The sequence below is a fragment of the Vulpes vulpes genome, chromosome 11 (genome assembly GCF_048418805.1).
Source record: "Vulpes vulpes isolate BD-2025 chromosome 11, VulVul3, whole genome shotgun sequence".
Classification (NCBI taxonomy): domain Eukaryota; kingdom Metazoa; phylum Chordata; class Mammalia; order Carnivora; family Canidae; genus Vulpes; species Vulpes vulpes.
Window position 1 is genome coordinate 39,214,375 of NC_132790.1, and position 24,513 is coordinate 39,238,887.

Below are 24,513 nucleotides of genomic sequence, written 5' to 3' on the forward strand. Positions count from 1 at the left end.
CACTTACCTAAGAAATTCTCTTTCCAAAGTAATCCTCTCATATTTCTTTCAAATGAGTGAGCTTTATCAAGGCCTGACAGTATGAACTAGTGCTTTACAAAATATTTTCAAAGCATGAAAAATATATTTGGCATCTTTCCATCCATTGGGATTTTAGATATGCCTTCTTATTTTACTTTAAGATATCTAAGTTTTTATAAGCAACATGTTTCTAAGCCTGAATAATCCTTCCCTCTGCAGTATTTTTGAGCAGTGGCTCCGAAGGCACCATCCTCTTCAAGAAGTTTATCCAGAAGCCAATGCTCCTATTGGACACAACCGGGAATCCTACATGGTTCCTTTTATACCTCTGTACAGAAATGGTGATTTCTTTATTTCATCCAGAGATCTGGGCTATGACTATAGCAACCTACAAGAATCAGGTAAAGTTTAATTTCTTTCATATGAATTAGTGAATCTAGTGTGACCAATTTTTTTTTGAGAGAGAGTTCCTAACCTTACATATTTATAATGTTATCCCCAAAGCCTTTAAATTGGGAAAGCACATTACAACCTATAATTTATCACTTATTTTTTATTACATGAATTAAGTTGCAAAGATCTTTAAATTCACATTCATTCTGCTTAACATAGGGTATTTTGTATACAGTAACTGTAGAAAGAACACTAGAATTAAAATCAGAAAGGAAAAATGGGCTTAAGATATGACTCTTTCAGGTGACTGTGAAGAGATCTTGGAAATTTTGTTTAGTCCCATGAATCTCATTTTTTTAACCTGAAATATTCTTATTGAAATACCACAAAAGATATTGTGATAATCAAATTACTATGATGTATTGAAGAGTTCAGTGTGGCATGGTACAAGATAAACATCCAGCAGTTTAGAGTAATCTTTGGGAACTTTCTCGTAGGGTTACCAAGATAATTTGTGGATATTTTTATTTTAAGCCCAATTAATAATAATAATAAGAAGAAGAGGTAGAGGAAGAAAGAATGAACTATTATAATGATAATTAATGATATTTAAGGTAATAATATAAAACTCTAAGATTATAATTATATCTGGGCTTTAAATAATCTTCCTGAATAGAAATGTGTCAATATCTTCTTAACAAGTGAGAAAGAGTTAGCAATATCTTCCTCCACCCAAGAGCCTGCTATATGCAGATCTTGTACCTGTGTTATTAATCCAGTGTATATTAGGTAAGGATTATTATCTCTAGAAATAGATGAGGACATTGATACCATGAGAATTTAAGTGACTTCCCCAATATCAGACACCAATACATAAAGGAGCCAGACTTCAATACTATAAGGCCCTCTCTTCATTTCACTACAGCTATTACTCTAACTCAAGAGGGTCAACAACCAAAAACAGTAGAACAACATATGACTTGTAGGTAAGCGGTATTCAATAAGCATTGATGTTTAATTATATTCATTGATAATTCATAAAAATTATGATTCATCAACAAATTAATGACATTTACCAACTTCCTACCCTTTGTGTTAGATTTTAACGATATAAATGACTGACATAGTTCCAAATCTCAAGTAGTTCCAAGTTTAGTGTGAAAGTCAGACAATTATACAAGAAAGTACAAGACATCAGGACATGTTAAAGGCAGCAAAAGAGTCATAAACAAAATCCAACAGGAGAACAGGGGAGAAAGTGATGACTTCTGAATAATTCAGCCTAGAAAGACAAGACCTTGAAGGATGAGCAGGCAGGAAGCACAGAGAGAGAAGGGCAGAGAATATTCTAAATGAAGACAGTAACAAGAAAAATAGAGGTGGAAATTCAATGCTAAATTTTCCTATTTAAGTAGTATAAGCAATGGAAAATTTCCCTCAGAGAAATGAAGTCTCTTCATGATTAACACATATTGAACATTTTTTAATGTAACTAGAATTCTTCTAGGTGTGCTGTGTGCATTATGTCCTTTAATTTTCATAACTATTATATGAATGAGGTACTATTGTTTCCTTTATCCTTTTTTTAGGTGAGAAAACAGAGGCTTAAAGAAATACATAATTTGTCCCAGGCCATCTATCTAGTATGTGGCACAGCAGAACCATAGTTTAGGGCCAATAGGAGAAGCCGTATTTCATCAACTTTTACCTTCCCTTTGGGGGACTATTCGCTAAAAAATATGGGCTTGATTAACCTGTTTTGTTTATCTGAGAATCATAACCAGTGGAAGGAATATTAAAATGACTGGAAATCATTTTTTTTTTTAAATCCTGAGATCACTGAGAACAGGAAATTTTGCAAAGGGCAGAGATGTGGTAAGGGGAGTCTAAAAAGTGGCAGTCTCAGGTAAAATGTTTTCCCTTTTGAAAGGGAGTGAAGGATCATATTGGTAGTGGCTTTTCAAAGATTCACCACTTAAGACTTCATGGTTTCCTCTTCTAAAACATGTTAGACACTTTCATGGGCTCATGCTTTTAAACATGCTGTTCCCTCTGGCTAAATTCTGATCCTGTTTATCCATTTGTCAAACTCTTAGATAGTAAATTACTTTATGCATACATATATGTGTGTGTGTGTGTGTGTGTGTGTGTGTGTGTGTAGTCATATTTAATCACTCTTTTATTAGAGTTATGTGGTAATTTTTTATGTATGAATCTTACTCTTGTCCATCTTGACTATGAGTCTGACAAGATTAGAATTGACATTTTGCAAGATTCTCTAGTTTAAGTATCAGATGACATCCAGTATCATTGTGGTGATATCAATGAATCAATTTGAGTAAAAGTGATATTGATCGTGAAGAATGGTATCCCTTAACCAATATAAGTAAAGCTTGCTAGAAAAATGTCACCCCATTTAATAGCTAAGTCATTTTCAGATATGTTTTTTTTAACATATTTCAAGTTTTGTATCACACTAGGTATTTTATTTTCTAGGTGGTTTTATTGATTTATTTATTCTTTCTATATATATGTATTTAATAATTACTTTGAACACAGCATTGTCTTGGATTCCACGCATGCAGCAGTAAACAACATAGTTTATCTTCATAGAGTTTACATTGTAATGGAAGATAAAGATCTTAAACAACTACTTACCTAAGGACTTATTTATTTAGAGACCTACCTACCTCTAGGGTCAGTGAAGTGATATTTCAGAGGATAGCAGTATGACAGGAAGAAGTGATTAGTTGAAGGGGGCCTTAGTTATGGATTTGGGCCATATTGTTAAAATAACAGAAGCTATTGATAAATTTTAAGTGGTTTGTTTTGAGTTTTTGAAACCTTTCTTATTGCTGCAGCATGTTGGAAATTCTATAGCTGTTGTAAAGCACCTTCGGGGAAGGTGGTAAAGATGCTATTACAGATGTCCAGGAGAGAGATGAAGGCAGTGTGGATTGCAGTAGTAGTGGTCTGGAGAGGGCAGAGGCATGAAATAATTTGATAGTATCTTTAATTTATATAAAATGTACAAAACTTGGAAAATGATTCATATACAAGGTAAGAGTGAAGGAGATATTGGGGACGCCTGTGAAAATGATGAATGGTGACACTCTCACTGAGATAGTGACAAGTAGGAGCAAGGCCAGACATGGAGAGAATCTCATGCTCGTACTGGCTATGCAGTGAAATGGGGGGATAGGAGATATCAGGGCAAATACATCTCTGGGGCAGGTGGATGGCCTTGAAACTGGGAAGACATTCTGGCCTGCAGATACTAACGAGATATAAATTATAGACCTCAGCAAATACATTGTTACCTCTGCTAATCTTCACAATTTTATGTGGTAGTGGTTTTTATTTTGTTTTATAGGTAAATTGAAATCATAAAGGTAAAGTGACTCATTCTAAGTCACAGAGCTACTAAGTGGCCAATAGCGATTCCAAACTAATTTTCTCCCCGTTTATTCCACAGTAGAGAGGGCTCTCTTTAGTCCCTATATGTCTTGTCCACTATGTTCCAAAAGTACCACATCCAAATGGGTACTTTTTACTGAAAAGGCAACAAAAACCATCAGAGGAGAGGTGGGACTGGAGGCTCAAAGAAGCACATTAGGGACTTTAGGTATTTATTACTTATTTCTAGTTAAATATTTAAAAAAATAAAATTGATTTGAAATGCTTTATTTAAAGTATTTTTCATAGCCTAGAAAGACAAGAGCTGTGAATCTATACCATTAATTTTAGAGACAGTTGACTTTAAAATCAACAATAGTAATCACCTATTTTCCTTTTATGAATTATTCTACTGCTTCTGATGCACATTCAAGATTTTAAAATGTATTCCTATTTACTGCTAAACTTTAGGCCTACTAAAATAAATCCTTAAAAACTTCTTGATATAATTTAGTTCTCAAGCAGTTTATTATTCATCATTCAGGTACTCATGTTTATAATTACTTAAGTGTTTTCTGTAAAAGGCAGCTGATGCCTGGCATTTGTCAAACATTTTCCCTTATAATCGAACTTAGTGATGCTTTTAAAAATTGAGCAGCAGGTGATTTTGTTGCATGCATAGTTGATTAAAAGGCGAGACCAAAAATCTTTAGCAATGAAAGATTGTGCCCTCAATGCTTTTGGTAAATATGACCCTGCTTTCTGTATTTTACTGCTCTGTTGAGAGCCTCCTAAACCCAATATATTTTAAAAGACCTTGACTTTTGATGTTAAAAATGAGAGGAGGAGACATGATCATGGTAACCAGAGTGTCTCATTCTGTAGATGGGATTTGATGATGGGCTTCTGTCCTTCACAGATTTGTTCAATAGTTATGCTTTCCTACTTATATCCATAGGTGCATGCTGTGCCTTTTGCCTGGGATGGCTTGCCATCAACATCATAGTCTCAATTCTAATTCATACTCCATAGTCTCCTGGGAGGCTTTCTTGATTCCCCAAACAGATGTAAGAGGTCATTCCACCATGATTCCATTGTATCTTTTGCATACTTTCATCACTATAGCATTACTCTTGAATGTAATTATTTCCAATTATTGTTGCCTTCAGGCCAGGGCCTCTGCTTATTTATTTTTTTACTTACAGTGCCAGGACCACCACCTGGCATGTAATGTGTCTCAGGGAACATTTGCTGTATGAATGAATGAATGAATGAATGAATGAATAGAAGAATGAAAGATAAAACAATCAAGATATAATACTTGCTGTCAAGAATTTATGATCAAGCCTGAAAATACATACATATGAATAATTATTAACACATAGACAATTGTGTCAAGTGTCATAAGGGAGCAAAGAAAGAAAGAGTCTGAGAATACAAAAGAAAGCTGACCTGAATCAATAATCAAAGCAAGTTCAAGAGAGAAAACTCTTATTGGAAATTGGTTCAATTGAAATATTGTTGAAGTTATTATGGAATAACAAGAATCAATAACAGTTATAAATTGCTTTCTATGTTCTAGGCATTGTACCAATGGCTATATATGGATTATCTCATTTAAATACTACAGGCAAACAATCTAAGTTACAGATTCCTAATTCATTAAATTTGGATAATGGTCCCCAACTAAATCATACATTTGTTGTGTGAGCAAATGAGCATGTGATTTGAATATATAGAGTGCAAAATAAATAGAAGACTATATTACTATTCTGAAGAGAAAAGGGGATATGAAATATAGAACTTTAAATAGGTAAAAATAGAAAAATTATGACATTAAGAAATAATTTAAAGGTGCACTGTTTGGAAAAGCAGAGAGCTGAGAATGGAAGTCTTATTTAGTTTGGAGTCAATGAGAGATACCAAGTGTTTCAAAGAAAACTATTGATGACAGTAAAAATTGAGACCATTAGGAGTGAACTGAAGTAGAGAAATTATAAGAGAAGCTGGACAGTTGGACAAAGAAATAGCATTTTGAAATTGTGACTTGGGTTTAAGCTGAGCCAGAAATAGAGGGAATCATATTTTTTATGTAATCTCTCTATGCTCTGCTAGACATTTTAAATGTACTTTATGTATGTGACTACTGGCAAAATAAGGCAGGCATTTGTAGTCCCTTTTTCAAAGTAATTTTAAATATGTTGAAAACCATAACTTTTTGGTATTTCTTTTTAATTTTAGCATTTTGGCTTTCATTGTTTAGATTTAAATATCAAAGTTATAAATCATGTTTTATAATTTATTTGGTAATGTTTATCCTTTGCAACTTGTATCCTCTCCTGATGAAGAGGAACTCTAAATTGTAATACTGTTAAAATTATGCTTAATGAGCTCTAGGAATTTTAGAGGTAACTTAGTGACAGCTGGCAAAAAAGATTGTATCAAGCACAAAAGAAGAAAAATGGAACAGGAAAAATGGACCAAGTTTCAGCCCTATAGGCCCATGTAAGCCATGGAAGCTCCACTTTTATCTCCTATGAATGAATATCAGGCTTTAGTACTATGAAATCAGTTTGTAACAAATTCTGATTTAAAAAAGAACATTTCTGCTTTAATTGTTCTGAATGTTATTGAATTTATGAGATCAACAGTGAGATTTTCCTTTTAAGTTTTATTTCATGTTGCTACTCATGCTTTCCAAGATATGTTATTAAATAAATATTCCTTCTCTCATTGATTTGTGGATCTCATTTTTATTATATATAGAATTTACATATATTGCAATTCCAGAATTTCCTAAGGTAATTACTCCTTTATTGTGGTGAGCACATAATTAACTTTTTAATATAATTAGGACTTTCGAAAATGCAAATGCCAGAAATTCTATGGGAATGAGATTATATAAACAAGAGAATTTATTGGTTTAAAAAAATCCAAGGAAGAAATGAACACTTAAACTCTGGGAAAGGCAGAAATGCAGCTGAGACTGAGAAATAGCAGGAACCAGGGAATTAAAGCCCTAAGGACACACACACACACACACACTCTCTCTCTGTTCCTCTCTCTGTCTCTCTCTCATTCTCTAGCTCTCATCTCTATTTCTTGGAGTACATTCATCCTGTTTTCCACAGGTTGAGAAGTAAGGCTGTCGTCAGCTCCCAAGCCACCTGACAGCTCTTGCACAGTGAATTCTGAGTAATGATTCTGATTGGCCCATCTCGAGTCAGTGGTCTACCATGTACTGATTAACTATAACCAAGGAAAGAGTTTATAAAAGAACGTTACAGTTCCTGCATCAGCAAAGGCAGGAAGGTAGGGATAGAGAACAGATACAGATTCAAATACCTATGGCTTAAATAAATTACTTGATTTGTTGCTCAAGTAGAAGTCTTGGTATATTGTTGAATTTCAGCTCCATAATTTCAAAGCTGCTTCTTTCTTGTGGTTCCACAAGATCTAGGGTTTAATCTGGACTACATGGTCCATGATGGCTCACCAACATGCTATCTGCATTCCTGCTAAGCAAAAAGAAGAATAGAAAAAGGAGAGACATAGCTTCTTATTTTTAAGGAAATTGTTCCAAAGTTACATATATCACTTTTGCTCAAGACTTGAGTTACATAATTTTCTGCAGAAGTCCAAGATGCACTCTTTTGTTTTCTTTGATAACAAAATAAATATGGAATATCTTGGAGTATCTTTTAAGTAGTGATGAGTATTTTTAAATCAAGCAAAAGGATACAAGTTAATTCCCAGGGAAAAATAATATAAGGAAATATAATCATAACAATATTTGTTTCCACTGTATTTATATACTAAAACTAATGAAAATCCTAGATATGGATTTGACCCCAAATCGTGATGTCATTATACCAAAATGACTGAGGAAATAAAATGGGAGTTGTCAGAGAACAAAAATTATTATTTCTATATGAAGAACTCCAGATATAAACTTGATGAATTAAAAGATGGCAATATTTGTCTATTATTTAGAAATGTGGAAGCAAATATTAAAAAGCTAAAAGTTAACAATAGTTGACCTGGTTTTAGGCACTGCATATTTTACAGATCAGGTGTTATTAATCAATTTTAAAACATTCCAATGAGGTGGTAGTATGTTCCTCTTTTCCTGATGAAGAAACTAAGGCATAGGAGTATTAGGTGTGACTTTTCTGAGCTCTTACAGCTAGTAAGTAGCAGAGCTGGCATTCAAACCCAGGCCTCTGACTCCATGCTACTATGCAAGGATAATGATGATGATGTTAATAATTATAATGTTGATGATGATGATGATGCTAATGATGACAATACTAAAAACATTGGGATGTCTCTCTGTTTCAGAACGGGACATTTTTCAAGATTACATTAAGCCCTACTTAGAACAAGCAAGTCGGATCTGGCCATGGCTCATTGGGGCTGCTGTGGTAGGCTGTGTCGTCACTGCTGTGCTAGGAGGGCTCACCAGCCTGCTGTGTCGGCGCAATAGAAAGCAGCTCCATGAAGAAAAGCAGCCACTCCTCATGGAAAAGGAGGATTACCACAGCTTGTTGTATCAGACCCATCTATAAAAGGCTTGGGTGATAGAGTAGAGCCAACAGGCTGACCTCATTTTAACTCAAATGATGTTTAAGTCCCCAGAAGATGTCCCCAAGAGCCGTTCCTGGCATTTTTGTTTATGAAGCCTATTATCAGGATCGTCGGCTAGTACAAAAGGTACCCCTCTTCTAATGCAGGTAGACTACACCCGTGCTTGCCTCACTGTCATTTGATCATTCTTTTGATAGCTTTCCTCAAACCCCTATTTCTAAGAAAAGGATGCCATTTAGTAATGAGTAACTGCAACTTTTATCTCAGTGAAAGTGCTCTTATAAAATGTGGGAGTAACTTTGGTCTTTTCTCCTGATTGTTTAATGAAATGTTTCTTTTTTATTGTCCCCGTTTTTTTATTTCAATAAAATAATAACAAATTTAAACTGACTCCTTTGAGCTTGAGATGTACATTTTTATTCTCCTCAGAAAGCATGACTTTCCCATATATTTTACATCCTTGCTACAAAATGTGTTAGGGACTTCAAACAGACAACAACCATCAGTTCTTTCTTGCCAGAGTTCTTTTTTTTTTTTTAACTTTTTAAATTACAGATTTTATTTATTTATGAGAGACACAGAGAGAGAGGTAGAGACACAGGCAGAAGGAGAAGCAGGCTCCATGCAGGGAGCCCGATGCAAGACTCCATCCCGTATCCTGGGATCACGCCCTGAGCCAAAGGCAGATGCTCAACCACCGAGCCACCCAGGTGTCCCCAGAGTTCTATGTGTTTGAAGGTCACTGAAAATAAAGGCCCCAGCCCTACATTAAATCTAGCTAAGTACTTGTCTCAGGATGCACTCATTAAATATGTTGATAATGGTAATAATCCTATTAAAAGCTCTTTTTTCAGTCTTCTAAAATGAATTTTATTAGAGAATGTTTAAAATGCTACAAAACATTTGACATTTGGAATAATTATGTGAATTGCCTGCTTGCAGTTCTAGCAAAATCACATTTCTGTTTCTCTTGGCTATTAAGACCTTACGTTGGGATATGCAGATAATCCTTCTCCTTGAATTTCTGGTTCCCATTGAAATTCTAAAAGTAGCACAATGATATTACATTTCTATAGCTATGTATAGCATGAAAGACAAGGACCAGTTATTGGAAGTTATAGTGGACCATTTTGGTCCAATAAAAGGAAAACTTGTTCAATACTTAGAGCTTTCTAAAATCAAAAGGGGAATCCTTAGAAAACCATAAGTGGTTGCCACTATAATTCTTCACACATAGGTTGGATGGCTAATTCAAGTTGAATTCTGCAAAGATAATTTATTAAGTCTATAGAGATATTTAAATCTCCTTAGGACTTTTAACAACTCCCCATTTAGAAACAAGGCCAAGCGTGTCCTACAGAAAGTCCCTGTGATTATTCCACAGTATTCCAGGATATTTCACCAGATTCCAATTTCCACTCTCACTGGATACCCAAACTCATTTGTACTGTCCTGGTATCCTCCATCTCTTCATTTCTCTTATTCCTACTTTGCATTTGTCTGCCCAGGATTTTCAATATGAATTTAGATTTACTACTTGATTTGCCTTTCCCACCTTGTCTCTGAACACTGTCTTTCCACCGTCTTTTGATGCCAAGCTTTAAAAGTAGGCTTGTCTCATCTGGGCTCCCAGAAAACTGTGTGGGTCTGGCACTGAACCTCTACATCTCTGGGAAAGTATTTAAAAGGAAACCTACTGACCTGTATGGTAACTTTCAACTAAAATATTCTACAATTCCTGTTAAACTCTGAGCCACTGTGTTCAGATTGTTTATGAATGCATTTAAAAATGAGTGTACTGAAAAATTTGAGCTCTTAAAAATGCATTTATCTAGAAAAGACTGACTAGGGTCAAGACCACATAACTTTAAATGATTACATTTCACGTAGTCCCCATTTAGATTTCAAAGAAGAGCAAGAATTAGCCTATTACACATATTGGTCAAATGATCTTAGCTAAAACTCATCTAGAATAAATAGAAATTCACAATTATTGCTGAAGTAATGTCTTTGACTCTCAGAAATTACTAACAGTTAATAAACTCAGTTAAATAGAGTAATATGATCTTCTAACTCTCATTAGTAGTCAAACTTATTTACTAGCTTGTCTAATTGCAGATGCTTAGTAGGGAAGTCAGGCAAGGGATGAGGAACAGTATACTTATTTAGACACTGAGGGTCTGTGGGACTGGAAGGCAAATACAAGGGATTCTATACTCAACTTGATGCATAACCAGAAAAAAAAAAGATTTAAAATAAATTAACAATGGCATCTGAGGACTGGATTCAATTTAGCTGGAAATTGGAACCAGTAAAACTGAGAAGAAAAAGTGGGGAAAGACATTTGGATAATGGTCTACAGAAGATTCTGAAGAAGCAGTAGCCATGAATATGGCTTGCCCTTAGTCTAAACTCAACACACACAGCAGTTACTTGGCTAGGTTTGATGTGGAGGCAAAATTTTAGTTCATTTTTAAATCATTTTTACAAAGCACCTTGAATAGAAATCCATCCCAGGAGTTTTCACCATTTCTGACAGTGATCTGTAGAAGTCATTCTTTTCCTTATCACAAGACAATTCCCTCCTTTATCACTGCATTTCAACATAAAATATTGTGTTGTTTCTCTAGAGGCTCAAAGTATTTGCTTGTGTAGCAGCAACATCTGTAATAAGACCACCACCACATTGATTCTCAACAATTTTTCTCAATAAGGTATCCAAATTATCTGATATATGAAGATACCTGGCATTTTAATTAAAACCAACATTATATTCCATGGCATTGTTTTAGAGTGGGGCTTTTATAAATTGACTCATTTTTGGCTCTGCTCTTTTTCCACTGCTACATTACAAGTCACATTTTGTTACAGAGAAAGAAATAAGCAGCTGCCACTCTTTTTGTTCCTCCTTCTGTGTTTTATTTTAAAATCAAGTATTTTTAGTAACCAACCTTTCCAACAAGTCAAATATACAATTCTCCATCTGTAGAAATAAGTATGTGATGGGTACCAGTCATTTTAACCAGTGTTTCTAGCAGGCTGACAATGGCATTGATTGTGGATGTTTTAAAATAGGCTTTTCCTTGTTTATATGGGCTTTGATTTGTAGGAGAGCTTTTCTTTGTCATCATAAAAAGGGCCTCATTGGGGCCTCCTATTGTTAGCCAGTGCTATTTTGGATATCATGTTGATTGGTAGAACAAAGTTCCACTCTCCTGAAAGCTGCTGAAATGTAAGTAAAAAGAGGTGTGTGTTTTTTTTTTTAAATTTGTGCTGCTTATTATCTTCAAAAGTGCTTGCTAGTTTGTACAATATCATGAATATAAAATTACCTATGGCAACTACTAGAGGTTTTAAGGGCTTCCAAATCATCCAGCTGTTTAAGACCAAATGGGAATTATTTGAATATTTCTTTAAAATATAAGCCTTATTAAAACTCTAGATAGCCTGTGTTTATCTAATTGTTTCATAAGTTCTTAATAGCAAGGTAAGAAATTATTCTTATAACTTCACGTTAATGCACCAATTCCTGTGTGTTTATAATCATGATCATAGTGATTTCTAATTTCTTATTTAAAAATAAATAACAAAGATGTTACAATCCAGTGAGCAGTTCTGATGTCTCAAGAACTGTGCTGAGTACTTCATACTATGTGAACTCATTTACTCCTCATGTCAATATGGGAAGAAGTATTAGTTGTTTTTTCAGATGAGGAGACGACTGCTTAAACAGGAGACATACTTTGCCTAAGTCTACATGTCAGTTCAGTAGCTTAGGTAATTTAGCTAAGATCTGAATCCAGTTCCTGTTCATAACTATATATGTCATTGTTGTTTGTTATTCAATTATGTAGATGTGCTATAACTTGCCAATTACTTGCTATAGGATGTTTAGGTTTTATCTAGTTTTTTTTTTTAAACTAAAAAATTTTAATTCCAGTGTGAATGCACAGCATTACATTGGTTTCAGGTGCACAATATAGTGATTCAACAATTCTATATGTTTTATCTAGTTTTTAAATTGTGTTTAATGCCATATGGAATATCTGGGCACATTTGGCATCTAATTTCTCTTAAATTATCTTCCAGGAGTTCAATCTCTGGATCAAAGCATATGAATAATTTTATGGCTTTCCTAATGAATTGCCACAGTGCTTTTGAAAATGGTTTCATGGATTTAAAAATGCAAAGAGATGGAGTCTAAAAATAGGAGATCAAAAGGAATGAAGAAGAAAATGAAGAGGTGAAGAACTCTAAAGAAGGAATAAGAGTTGTGATCCTCTTTGAATGGACTGAAGACCCTAATTGCCACTTGGAGTATTACTTCTTTTCATAAATCTTTTTAGAATTAGAACACCAATTTAATGGGCATTTTTCTCTCACAAAAATTAGAAGAAAATTCACACTCAGTTTTAGAGAGATAAATAGATAGCATGCATGTAAATTGGGCTCTAAGATGTACATCTTGGCTAGGTAGAGAGGTGTGTGTGCCTCAAACTATCAGAACCTTGCAGGGCAAAACAAAAACAAAAAACCAGCAACACTAGAATCTATCCTTGGAAGAATAAGCACAAAGCCTCAAAAGAGTCTCAATCAACAGAGAGTTAGAGTCCGCTATGGGGATAGATAAGATCCCCATAGAACAGGGATAGGAAGGCTGGGAAGACTCTGGAAACCAAGCCCTGGGACAAGTTTGAATGCTTTATTTTTAGTGCTTTTCAAGCAAGTACCCTGCCTGGAATTTGGTCAGTCTTCTTTAGTAGACCATCAGTTTTAAACACTCTTGTAGAATAAATGTAAAGCACAGATGTGTTTATATCAGTGTGTGTGTGTGTGTGTGTGTGTGTGTGTACATGCATATACAGAGAGAAAAAGAGAGAAAATACGGAAAGACAAATTTTCTCACCTCTCTTTAATATTGAAGAGAACTCTGTTGTTGATTGCATTCATTTTTATTGCTATTGTAGTAAATTACCACAAGAGATGGCATAAACAATATAAATTTGTTATTTTGTAATTTAGTAGATTAGAAGTTCAATATGGGTCTCACTGAGCTAAAACCAAGGTGGCAGTAAGGCTCTATTCTTCGTGGAGGCTCTGGACAAGATTTCACGTCCCTCTGTTTTTTAGCTTCTCAAGGCCATTTCCACTACACTCCTCTCTCCATCTTTAAAGCCAGATACATTGTATAACTCTGATCATTCTTCTGTAGTCATATATCTCATTTCAAAAAGAAACTGATAATTGAATTTAACTCATCAAATTCACCCATTAGATGAGGTGGTTAGGTAGTCGCAACAAAATCATGGCAAACTGTGGCCCATGGCCAAAATCCTGCCTGCCACCTGTTTTTATAAATGAAATTTTGTTGGAACACAGCCACATCCATTCATTTATACTGTCAATGGCTGTTTTCACACTACAATGATAGAGCTGAGAAGTTCCAACGAAAACCATATGCCCCCCAAAGCCAGGCCCATCACTGAAAATATTTACTGAAGCATTCTTTCCATGCTCAACTCTTCTATCTGAATATACTGGGAGTTTCTTTGTTGGGCTTCTCTGAGAAACAGACCAAGGCAGAAGTTTACATGCAGGAGATTTGTTAGGAAGTACTTGCAGGACTCACACTGCTAAGAGAATAACAGAAGCAGGGCATGGCAGTAAGAAAAAATGAAATACAGCGGAAGCCCCACCAGTCCTACAAGGAGTTCTACAGCTAGAACAGATATGAATAATATGTACAGAGAAATTTATATTATCATATGAAAATAATATACATTATTTTCATAGATTTATAATATATAAATTTATTATGAGGAACTATCTTATGCAATAATGGGTAATTATGAAATAAATTATGAAATATATCTGAGCTTCTTAAGGCAAGCAGTTCAGAAGGGAAGACACCCAAGGAAACTGAAATCCCAAGAGCATGAGCTGAAACGTCACCACAGGTACGAATCTCTTTACTCAGGAAAGGCCAAACCCTGTTGAAAGGGCTTCTAACTGATTGAGTCAGGCTCAGCATAATCTCCCTTTGGCTAACTTAAAACCAGCTGAGTGGGGCCCTTCAATGATACCTACAAATCCCCTTCCTAGCAGCACCTCCATTAGTGTTTGACCAAATAACTGAAGATGTGTGTATGCTACAAAATGCTTCTTCCAGCTCTGTGAGAGAATCTTCCTTGTGGTTCATTTTAGAAACATAGTAGAAAAGAAATTCTGATACAGGAGTTTAGTATAGCCAAGTTGACACAGCAAAAGCTGTCACACATGGTTAGGGGATCAGATCCTCTTTATTCTGAGCCATTCTTGGGCTGCAGCTTCAAACACACAAGCTAACAGCTTTTGGGTAGTGTGATATGTGACAGACCCATTGGATCCCATGGGCATGTGCTCACTGCCACATCTTCTTTGCTATATGTTAGTATACTATGATCCCCACTAGAATCAGTTCTAAAGCTACTTCTCCTACTTTTAGTTCTGATTTACAGGGCACAGACACCAGTGAGCTTCTCAAAAATACTGGTGCCCTTCTCAGAAATCCGTGTGTGTGTGTGTGTGTGTGTGTGTGTGTGTGTGTGTGTGTGTAGAAAGCAACCTTCTTTCTTAAATTTAAATTCAACTGCCAAAATATAGTACATCGTTAGTTTCAGACATAGAGATCAGTGATTCATCAGTTGTGTACAACAGCCAGCGCTCATCACATCATGTGCCCTCCTTCATGCCCATCACCCAGTTACCCCATCCCCCCAACCATCTCCCCTCCAGTGACCCTCAGTTTGCTTCCTAGAGTTAAGAGTCTCTTATGGTTTTTCTCCCTCTCTGATGATTTCCCATTCAGTTTTCCTTCCCTTGCCTTCTTTTTTTTATAATTTTTTTTAAATTTATTTATGATAGTCACAGAGAGATAGAGAGAGAGGCAGAGACACAGGCAGAGGAGAGGCAGGCTCCATGCACCGGGAGCCCGACGTGGGATTCGATCCCGGGTCTCCAGGATCGCGCCCTGGGCCAAAGGCAGGCGCCAAACCGCTGCGCCACCCAGGGATCCCTTTTCCCTTGCCTTCTTAATCACTTTGGTGACTGGAGGTTTCCTGAAGCCTTACCACGAGATGGTCAGCAGGTGGTTTTTCTAGTGTTATCCACTCTATCCATCCTGGTCTGCCCTTTGATGTTTACCAGGAGCCATGGAGTTCTGACATTTCACTTTCATTAATGTGGGACATCTTTTTCTTAAATACCAAGAGTGATCCTCACAGCATGTGAGCACTGTCTTCTGGGACTCTTTCAAGGATCTTAAATTTGGTATCATGGGAGATGCTTCCATTTTGATACATTTTTCCTGTCCTGACCAGCTTCTTCAGGATCCAGACTCATATATATTCTCTCAGATATTCCTGGGTATATATCAGCTAAATCTGTAACTTGGTGTATATATTTTTTCTTCTTTTAACTGATCTAGTATGTCCCCCAAGCAGTTTCATTTTGTCACTTGATCCTAATTATTGGTCTGATGTCTATGAAGAGAGGTAGAGGTAGGTATTGAAAAAGGTGTGTGTTATTTGCAAAACAAACTTGGCATCATTTTCAAGCAAGAGGAGAGGACTAGCCTTTAAGAGGGGCGAATAGGCCAGAGGGTTAAGGGGAAGCTGAAGGTTCAAGATTTCTTTTTTTTTTTTTTTTAATTTTTATTTATTTATGATAGTCACAGAGAGAGAGAGAGGCAGAGACACAGGCAGAGGGAGAAGCAGACTCCATGCACCGGGAGCCCGACATGGGATTCGATCCCGGGTCTCCAGGATCACGCCCTGGGCCAAAGGCAGGCGCCAAACCGCTGCGCCACCCAGGGATCCCATAGGTTCAAGATTTCTAAGTGCATCACCACAAATGTCTCCATCTTAACTCAGGAGTCCACTTAGTTCCAACCAGAGACCTGATTTTTAGGTATCAGAATTGATAAGATTAAAAAATTCAAATTTTGTAGTAATTCAGTTTCCCATGTTATTAAGTCCTAGACTGATCATCTGGTGTTTCCATCCTCTGGTGGCAGGGGATGAAATCCTCTTTAGATTGTGCCAAGGAGGCTCTCTCACTTTCATGTATCAGCTTAAATTGTAGGTTCACTGGCTTTCACAATCTACCTTCAGATAATTACTCCCAGCCTTTCATTGTTTCATTGTTTCTTTTTCAATGTATCAATAGCACGAAACAAGAGCCATTCGCCTTGAACTTCTCAAATCCCTAAATTATGCTTGAGTGTATTCCATTCAACTATTTGCCTATTCCAGGTGAAGTGTGTAACAACTGCTCACTAAACAAGCTAGGAGTTACCCACTCTCCAAGGATAACTGGTGACAGTCTTCATTGCCATTTAACTGGTAGGTTTTCCAACAGCAAGATCCTATTTCAGAACCGGCTTCCCAAGACTGCATCTGACACCAGATGTCTCCACGAGGCTTCTCCAAAGTCTCAGCTGATCCTAGAGCTATTTGAAGCTGGAATAGCCCTTTAGAATGGTCCCACATCAAGACAAAATCTTTAACTTTTGTTTCTCCACCTTGTCTACTCATTGTGTATGAGCTGTCCCAGGGGAGGAGGTGTAAATTTGAGCAAGAGATTCCCCTCTAGTTTCTGGCAAGGGCTCAGCACAATCTGCAGCTAACACTGCCAGGAGCTGGAAAAATGAGTGTCTCAGTCCTGAAGGAGCAATCTGTTCCATACAAAACAGGATCCCTAAGATTCTCTTATCTTCCCATTCTACTTTCTTTGTTAATTTTCTTTTCCCAAATTTTCACAATTATAGCTGATTCTCAAGCTTTATCTCTAGCTCAAGTTTCTTTTCAGATTTCCTGATGGATACATCCAACTGCTTATTTTTAAATTTACTTCAATATCCTGCAAGAATTCAAACTTATATTTAAAAATGAACTCTTAATATCTTTTCAAAAATTAGTTCCTCCCCCAAGCTGCCACACGTGAATAAATGACACCTAAACCCTAGCCATTGAAGTCCCTTCTAATATATCATCCCCCCTTTACCCTCCATCTGTGAGTGGTACTCTTGGTTGTACTTGCAATATACTGTGCATGTGGAAGGTGTCCACTTCATTCTCACCTGCCCTCTCTAGGTAAGCTGTCTACTTCAGGTCTGGCCTAAGCCATCATCATCTGTTGCTCAAACTACTGCAATAACCCATTGGCTGGAGTCTACCGTCTTCACTTGCCTTTTTCTAATCCCCATAACAACTGAAGTGGCTGTGTTTAAGCGTGCTTCTACCACTTTAGAGGGTTGATATTCCTTCCTGGTTAAATTCCAGGTCCTCTCAACAAAGGTGTCCTTGTTTGGGGCCTGCCTGTCTTTCCAGGCCTGTCTCATTCCATTCTGCTTCTTACCTGCAGTGTTCCTGCCACATAGTGGTTTGTTTGCTTTTGTATGGTTTTCAACTCATTAAATGTATGATTCTTTCTGCCATTATAGCACCCCAGATATCACTTCCCTCTTCCCCAAATTCCTACTCATATTTTAGATCTCAAATGCCACTTTCACAAAATAGATATTTTTTCATAACTTCTTATCACTTATTTTTCTTTCATAGCATTTACCATGGCTTTTCATTACATTACAATTTGTGTACATATATAGTTTAGTGTATTTTCTTCCATTAAAGCAATAGCTCAATGAAGACAAGGCTGGCACTGATTGCCAGACACAGTCTCAGTGCCTGGCCTCTAGTAAGCATGTGATGGATATTACACAGAAGAATGAAAATGAAATCTACAAAAGTTAGATCTCAGCAAACAGAAAACCAAAAACAGAATAAACACAGTGTGTACATAGAAAACCACAGCAGCCCCCACCTCAGCATTTAAAGGACTTCCAAACACTTAGGGATATTGATAGTTCTGCAAAAGGTCAAGCTTGTATTAAATGAGGTAATACTCCTAATAAAAGAAAATGGAGGGGCACCTGGTTGGCTCAGTGGTTGAGCATCTGCCTTTGGCTCAGGGCGTGATCCCGGATGTCCAGGGATCTAGTCCCGCATTGGGCTCCTCATGGGGAACCCACTTCTCTCTCTGCCTATGTCTCTGCCTCTTTCTGTGTCTCTCATGAATAAATAAATAAAATCGAAAGAAAGAAAGAAAAGAAAGAAAGAAAGAAAGAAAGAAAGAAAGAAAGAAAGAAAGAAGAAAGAAAGAAAGAAAGAAAGAAAGAAAGAAAGAAAGAAAATAGAGAAGCTGGTGAAAAGTGTGAAAGTGTGACCCTAAGAAGAGAAAAGTGCTCATGGAAAGATCCGCAGCAGGAATTGAAAGCACAATGAAATGATAAATCTGCTAATGGCTCTAGAAGACAGTGTTCTTAGATGCAGATGGTGAACATTCCCATTAGAGCTTCCATAGCATGATAAATCATGATGAAAAGACCATTAATGATAGACAATACTGGAATAATTTATAAAAATAATTTAGTTCAGACCAATTCTTTGTAGAAAGCAATCGATAAAATCATGGGCTAGAATTAGGCATACTCGGGCTTGGATTTGTGGGCATACCAAAGTGAATAGAATTGCTGCCCTTATGATGTTTGCAGCCCAGGAAGAAATGTAAGAGATATTTACATGCACAAATATAAATATAAAGCATATCTGGCTTGGAGTCATTAAAGAAGAATTACAGAAGTTGAAAAACTGGGATCCCTGGGTGGCGCAATGGTTTGGCGCCTGCCTTTGGCCCAGGGCGCGATCCTGGAGACCCGGGATCGAATCCCACGTCGGGCTCCCGGTGGGGGAGCCTGCTTCTCCCTCTGCCTGTGTTTCTGCCTCTCTCTCTCTCTCTGTGACTATCATAAGTAAATAAAAATTAAAAAAAAAAGAAGTTGAAAAACTTAATGGACTTAATATTTACAGGAGACTTTATCATATGTCATGTCAAATGCATATTATGCATTTAATTTCATTCCATTGTCACTAAAACTCTGTGAGTTTAGTATTATCCTCACTTGAAAAAAAAGCTAAAATACTAAAGGACTAAGTAGCATGCCTAAAGTCACACTGCTAATGTGAAGCTGAGATTCAAACTTACATCTGATTCCAAAGTTCATGGATTTTTGAATATATGTCACATGTATGTGATCTTATGTTGTATGTGCTTGTGTATACATCTGTTGGTAACATCAAGAAAAGTTCAAGGAAGTAATGGCATTTAAGCTAATCCTGATGGTTATTCAGATGACTGGTATATCTTGCATCAAGATTTGAATGCAAGACAGAAAAAAAGTATGCAAGAATTTTCAGTTTGTTTCCTTTGATAATAATGTAGCTTTTCTAGCAAAGCAAAAGAAAACCTTGCTCTCCTGCATCTCAGATGACTAGAGGTCACTGGGGTGGGTATTCTCTGAAACTTTTCGCTGAGATGCATCCTTAGCTGAAGCCAACAAGAGTTTTGACTGTAGCCACTGATATTAAATAAAAAAGAAGACCAAGAGCTGTGGATATTGAATATTTTTTTGTGAAAAATGTTCTCAAGTATACATGGAAATATCATTTCTATTATGTGAGTAGTCTATAATGCTACTCTATATTTTGACCGATGAATTAATGAACTGGTATTGAAGTTGTATCTACTAGAATGGTGGCCAAGGGAAAAGGACAGATGCAAGGAACTTCAAAAAGAAAAGAATTAAGAGGACTTGATTTCATAAGCAACTGAGAGGAGAAACCAAAATTAATATTCAAATTTTGAAGTCTATCTTTCCCCTAACTAGTCAAATAATGAATGTGTGGGTGCTAAAAAAAACTTTGATAATATAAATGATTAACTAATTCCTTTCGGTTTTTTTAATAACATTTTTCTGTTTCCTGAGGACTATTTTAAGATTCTTTCTATGCTTAGAAGTACCTCTAACAATACCCAATATTTCCTATTTGTATGCTCCTTAGTCATAACAACAGCATGAGAACTAGATTTAATTTAGCACGGTACTGAGAACCTACTGAGAATCAGATATTTTGTGAGGAACCGGAATATAAAGATGATTAAGGTCCTAAGGCTGTGCACTTCATTAAAGAAATGAACAATTAATGGTATCAGGCAAGCAAATAATTATGAAATTGTAATGGAAATATCACCTCAGAGCAGTATCTTAAAACACATTTTCATAAATAAGATCATTATACAGAATAAGTAACTAATTATCCATAATCTACTACCAGATTTCTTCAGGCTGGCCTAATTTCTTCCATAATACTCATAACAGTTACCTTTTATCTGTTATGTTAGACATAATCCTAAGCACTATTACTATATAATTGCTACTTTTCATATAAACCCTGAAGTGGATATATTATCTTAATTTTAATAAAGTAGAAACCCAAGGAACAGAGACCTGCCCAAAAGTCGCAAAACTAGACTTTGGATTCACACTTGTCTGCTCTACCCTACTGCTTCCAGACTCCCATACTTATCTTTCTCTATTTAATAAAATTATTATTGTTATTAACAGCACTGAGCACTTATTCTGTGTAAATACTTTGTATCTATTCTATTCATTCATATAATTCTTACTCTATAGGTAAAAAAACTAACGCTGAGATGAGTTAATGAAAAAAAATTGCCCAAACTAACAGAACTAGCATTAGGCAGGATTTTAACTTAAACACTATGGCTCTAAAATTCAGGGAGTCTGCCCCAAAAGGAATTTTAATCATTGTGTTATATTGTCAGTTCTGGAATTCTGTATGTCCAGAAAGACACCAAACTGTAAGGTGAACTGAAACAAGTCATCAGCCTCCATCTTGACAAAGTGTAACACTAAAAAATATGATATCTGATAAGCAATCAAATTAGTATCACCGTGTCATACGCTGACCATATATATAAATGCTCTCTCAGGTGGAGTGATTTTCTGTATGAAATAAACCAAAGAGTGGTGGGAAAACTGGTCTCTGGTACTTTTTAAGAGTGTAATAAAAATGGCTGATGTAGTCAAGTTTGTTTTTCCTGGAAGTATAAGCTGTTCTGGAAGTTATGGTTGGAATTATGAGATTTGGTAAAAAGAGAGGTTGGAGAGTGCAGGTCAGAGAAAAAAGAGAAAAAGGCATATCTTAGAACAGTTAATCCTCACAGCGGTGCCCACTAAGGAAAAGATGGGAACAGACAGGTTGGAGAAGAGGATGGGTAGAAAATAGAAACAGATGAGGAGTATCAGCGTAGTGGGTAGTATATTAATAATATTTAACAAAAGTGGTCAAAGGATGTTTGAATCCTGCTCTGCCAATTATTTCTGTTTTGTGTCAGGTACTCTTACGTTGTGTGTGTCAGATCTTGTATATGAGATAAACAATATGCAAAGAAGAGAAGAAGTGGTGTTAGCAGCGGCCAGTGTCTAACCCCAACATGGAGCTCTCTGGCAAAGCTAGGCTGATGCCTAGGACGTGATAGAAGCCATAGTTCCAAATGGCGCCCTCACCTGTTAGTAAAGGATGACACCAGATCCAGGGCATTCACTGCCATTAGCCTGTCGGATGGAGGAAAGAAAGTAAAGAGAGAAAAGACGCGCAACAAAGAACACAGCAACTTAAGGGTCAGCATGGAACAGAATAAAATGGAGAAGTGAGCTGAGAGGATGAATACGGTCCCCAGTCCACTTGCCTCACGGCCCACAGAAGAATGGTGAAAGACAAGGTGCTGAGAGGCGCACAGGTCGTGTCAGGGTGCCCAACGTGACACAGGTTCGGTGACTCTCTAGGTGGACTCGACGGACTTGGGGCGTAGTTGTATTCACAGTTAAGGTTTATTACAGCAAAAGGACACAAAGAAAAATCAGTAAATGGAAAAAAGTCCAGAGGAAATGATGCACAAGCTTCCAAGAGTTCCTCCAAATGGAGTCATACAGCATGCACATAATCCCTCCAGTAACAAGTTGCGTTGACCTTTGTGAAGTGTTGTCTACAAGGGAAGCTCATTAGAGACTCAAAATTTTCACTGGGGATTGATCGCACAGGCACCCTGTGCCTACCATTCATCAAAATCCCTGACTCCCAGGAGAAAAGCAGGTGTTCATTATAAACCTTATTGCTTACACAACAGTTTAGTCATATTGAGCTACTCTTTTCAGTCAGTGTGATGGGAACACTCCCGTGAAATTGAAGTTCCCAGATGCCAGCAAATGGTCAACCTTGTGAGCAGGCCCTTCTAAGAAGCATAGCAGTAACAGGTCTGGATGTTAATTTTTTTCTGAACCCAAGTATGCACAATGTTTTACACACAATAACCACGCCTACTAATAAATGTGAGCCAATTGAAATTCCATAATCTGTCCAATCAAATTAATATCTCCTGATTTTTGAGGTGGAAGAAGGAAAATGATTAAAAGAGAAACAGAACAAGATGGAGAAGTATTTTTCTCACCTATAGAAAAGATACTCCAAGTTAGCTCCAAATCAGTAATAAGTGGGAAGAATAAAGATGAAAGCTATGAAAAGGCAAAGAATCTTCCTGCCCAGTTGCCATATCCAGGAAAAATAGACATAAATCATTAACCTTAATAACCTTGTTATTCATGGATTCCTAATGTGCCAGTCACCTACTTGCTAAATTTTTCTGGAATCCCCAAATCCCTACTTGCTGTACTTTCCTGGTCATTTGCACACCTGCACAGAACAATGAAAAATTTGTCACTTGAGGCTCATGTTCCCAGTTGATATAAAATGTGCCATCTCCCTGCCTCCTTGCTTCAGCTCCTATACTGCTGTCCTTTCCTTGGTTCATTTAGTGCCACATTTTTTTGCATGCTTCTGCTTTTTGTTGGTGATTTTGCTGCTTAAAATGGCCCTCAAATGTAATGAAGTCCTGTCTAGTGTTCCTAAGTGCAAGATGGCTATGATGTGCCTTACGGAAAACATACTAGGTTTGACAAGCTTCATTTAAGCATGAATTACAAGTGCTGTTGGCCATGTGTCCAATGTTGATGAATCAACAATATGCATTAAACAAGAAACACACATAAGGTTATGTATTGATTCGTTGATAAAAGTATTGTGATCAGAGGCTCACAGAACCTAAAATGGGAGCAATGGTTTAGTATTCACTAATTTGGTGTGTGCCGGTGGCATCTTCACAAAACAAAACTACCAAAAGAAACAAGACTCAACTGTAACTAGAGCATCACTTTACAGAGAAATAAACCCTACCTATCAGTTTCCCATAATGTCACCTAGTTCTATAATATACCGTGTGTGAATGGCAGCGACAGTGACCATGGGCGCAGAGGCGGAGTGACTACTCTGAGCCCTGAGACAAAAGAAACTCAGAACCAAGGACAGTAGGTTAATTCAGGAGTTGAATGGAAAACAGAAGCAGAGCCTAGGTTAACCCAAAGACATAAACAAATAGGCTGTAGGACTGGGTGGGGTGGGGCAGTTCTAAGATCTCTAGCTGGGTTTGGAAACAACAGGAAAAAAAAATTAAAAGGACATGCTTGAGAGTCCTGGTAAAGGTTCCAGGTCAAAGCTGGTTTCAAGGGGGGCACCAGGGTGGCTCAGTGGTTGAGCGTCTGCCTTCCGCTTAGGTCCTGATCCCAGGGTCCTGGGACTGAGTCCCACATTGGGCTCCCTGCATGGAATCTCTTCTCTCTCTCTGCCTGTGTCCCTGCTTCTCTCTGTGTCTCTCATGAATAAATAAAATCTTTAAAAAAAAGGGGGGGGGGGCAGCCCCGGTGGCTTGGCGGTTTAGCGCCTGCCTTAGGCCCAGGGCGTGATCCTGGAGTCCCGAGATCGAGTCCCACGTCGGGCTCCCTGCATGGAACCTGCTTCTCCCTCTGCCTGTGCCTCTGCCTCTCTCTCTCGGTGTGTGTCTTTCATGATTAAATAAATAAAATCTTAAAAAAAAAAAAAAAGCTGGTTTCAAGAAAACAGGTAAAGAATGGAGTCTATATTAGACAATGGAAAAGAGAAGCTGGGTCATAGAACAGTTTCAGATCACGGCTGTGGCTCCCAGGGCTGACTTTGGAGCACCCTCCCTGTTACTGACAGGTAGATGTTAAAGGGTAGAGGCCAAAAGCTCCAAAAGGCAAGCTTCACAAAGCCCACACAGTTGTAACACATTACTAGACATATT

General features: G+C 37.1%; 1 protein-coding gene across 1 annotated transcript in view; it reads left to right on the forward strand.

Annotated features, from left to right (window-relative positions):
* Positions 1 to 8,787, forward strand: part of TYR (tyrosinase) — a 95,489-nt gene extending 86,702 nt beyond the window's left edge. Inside the window, exons 4-5 of the mRNA XM_026015193.2 lie at positions 241 to 422; positions 8,152 to 8,787. Of these exons, the coding sequence (XP_025870978.1) occupies positions 241 to 422; positions 8,152 to 8,378 (409 nt within the window). The 3' untranslated portion in view covers positions 8,379 to 8,787. The remainder of the gene's footprint in view (positions 1 to 240; positions 423 to 8,151) is intronic.
* Positions 8,788 to 24,513: the final 15,726 nt, after the last annotated feature.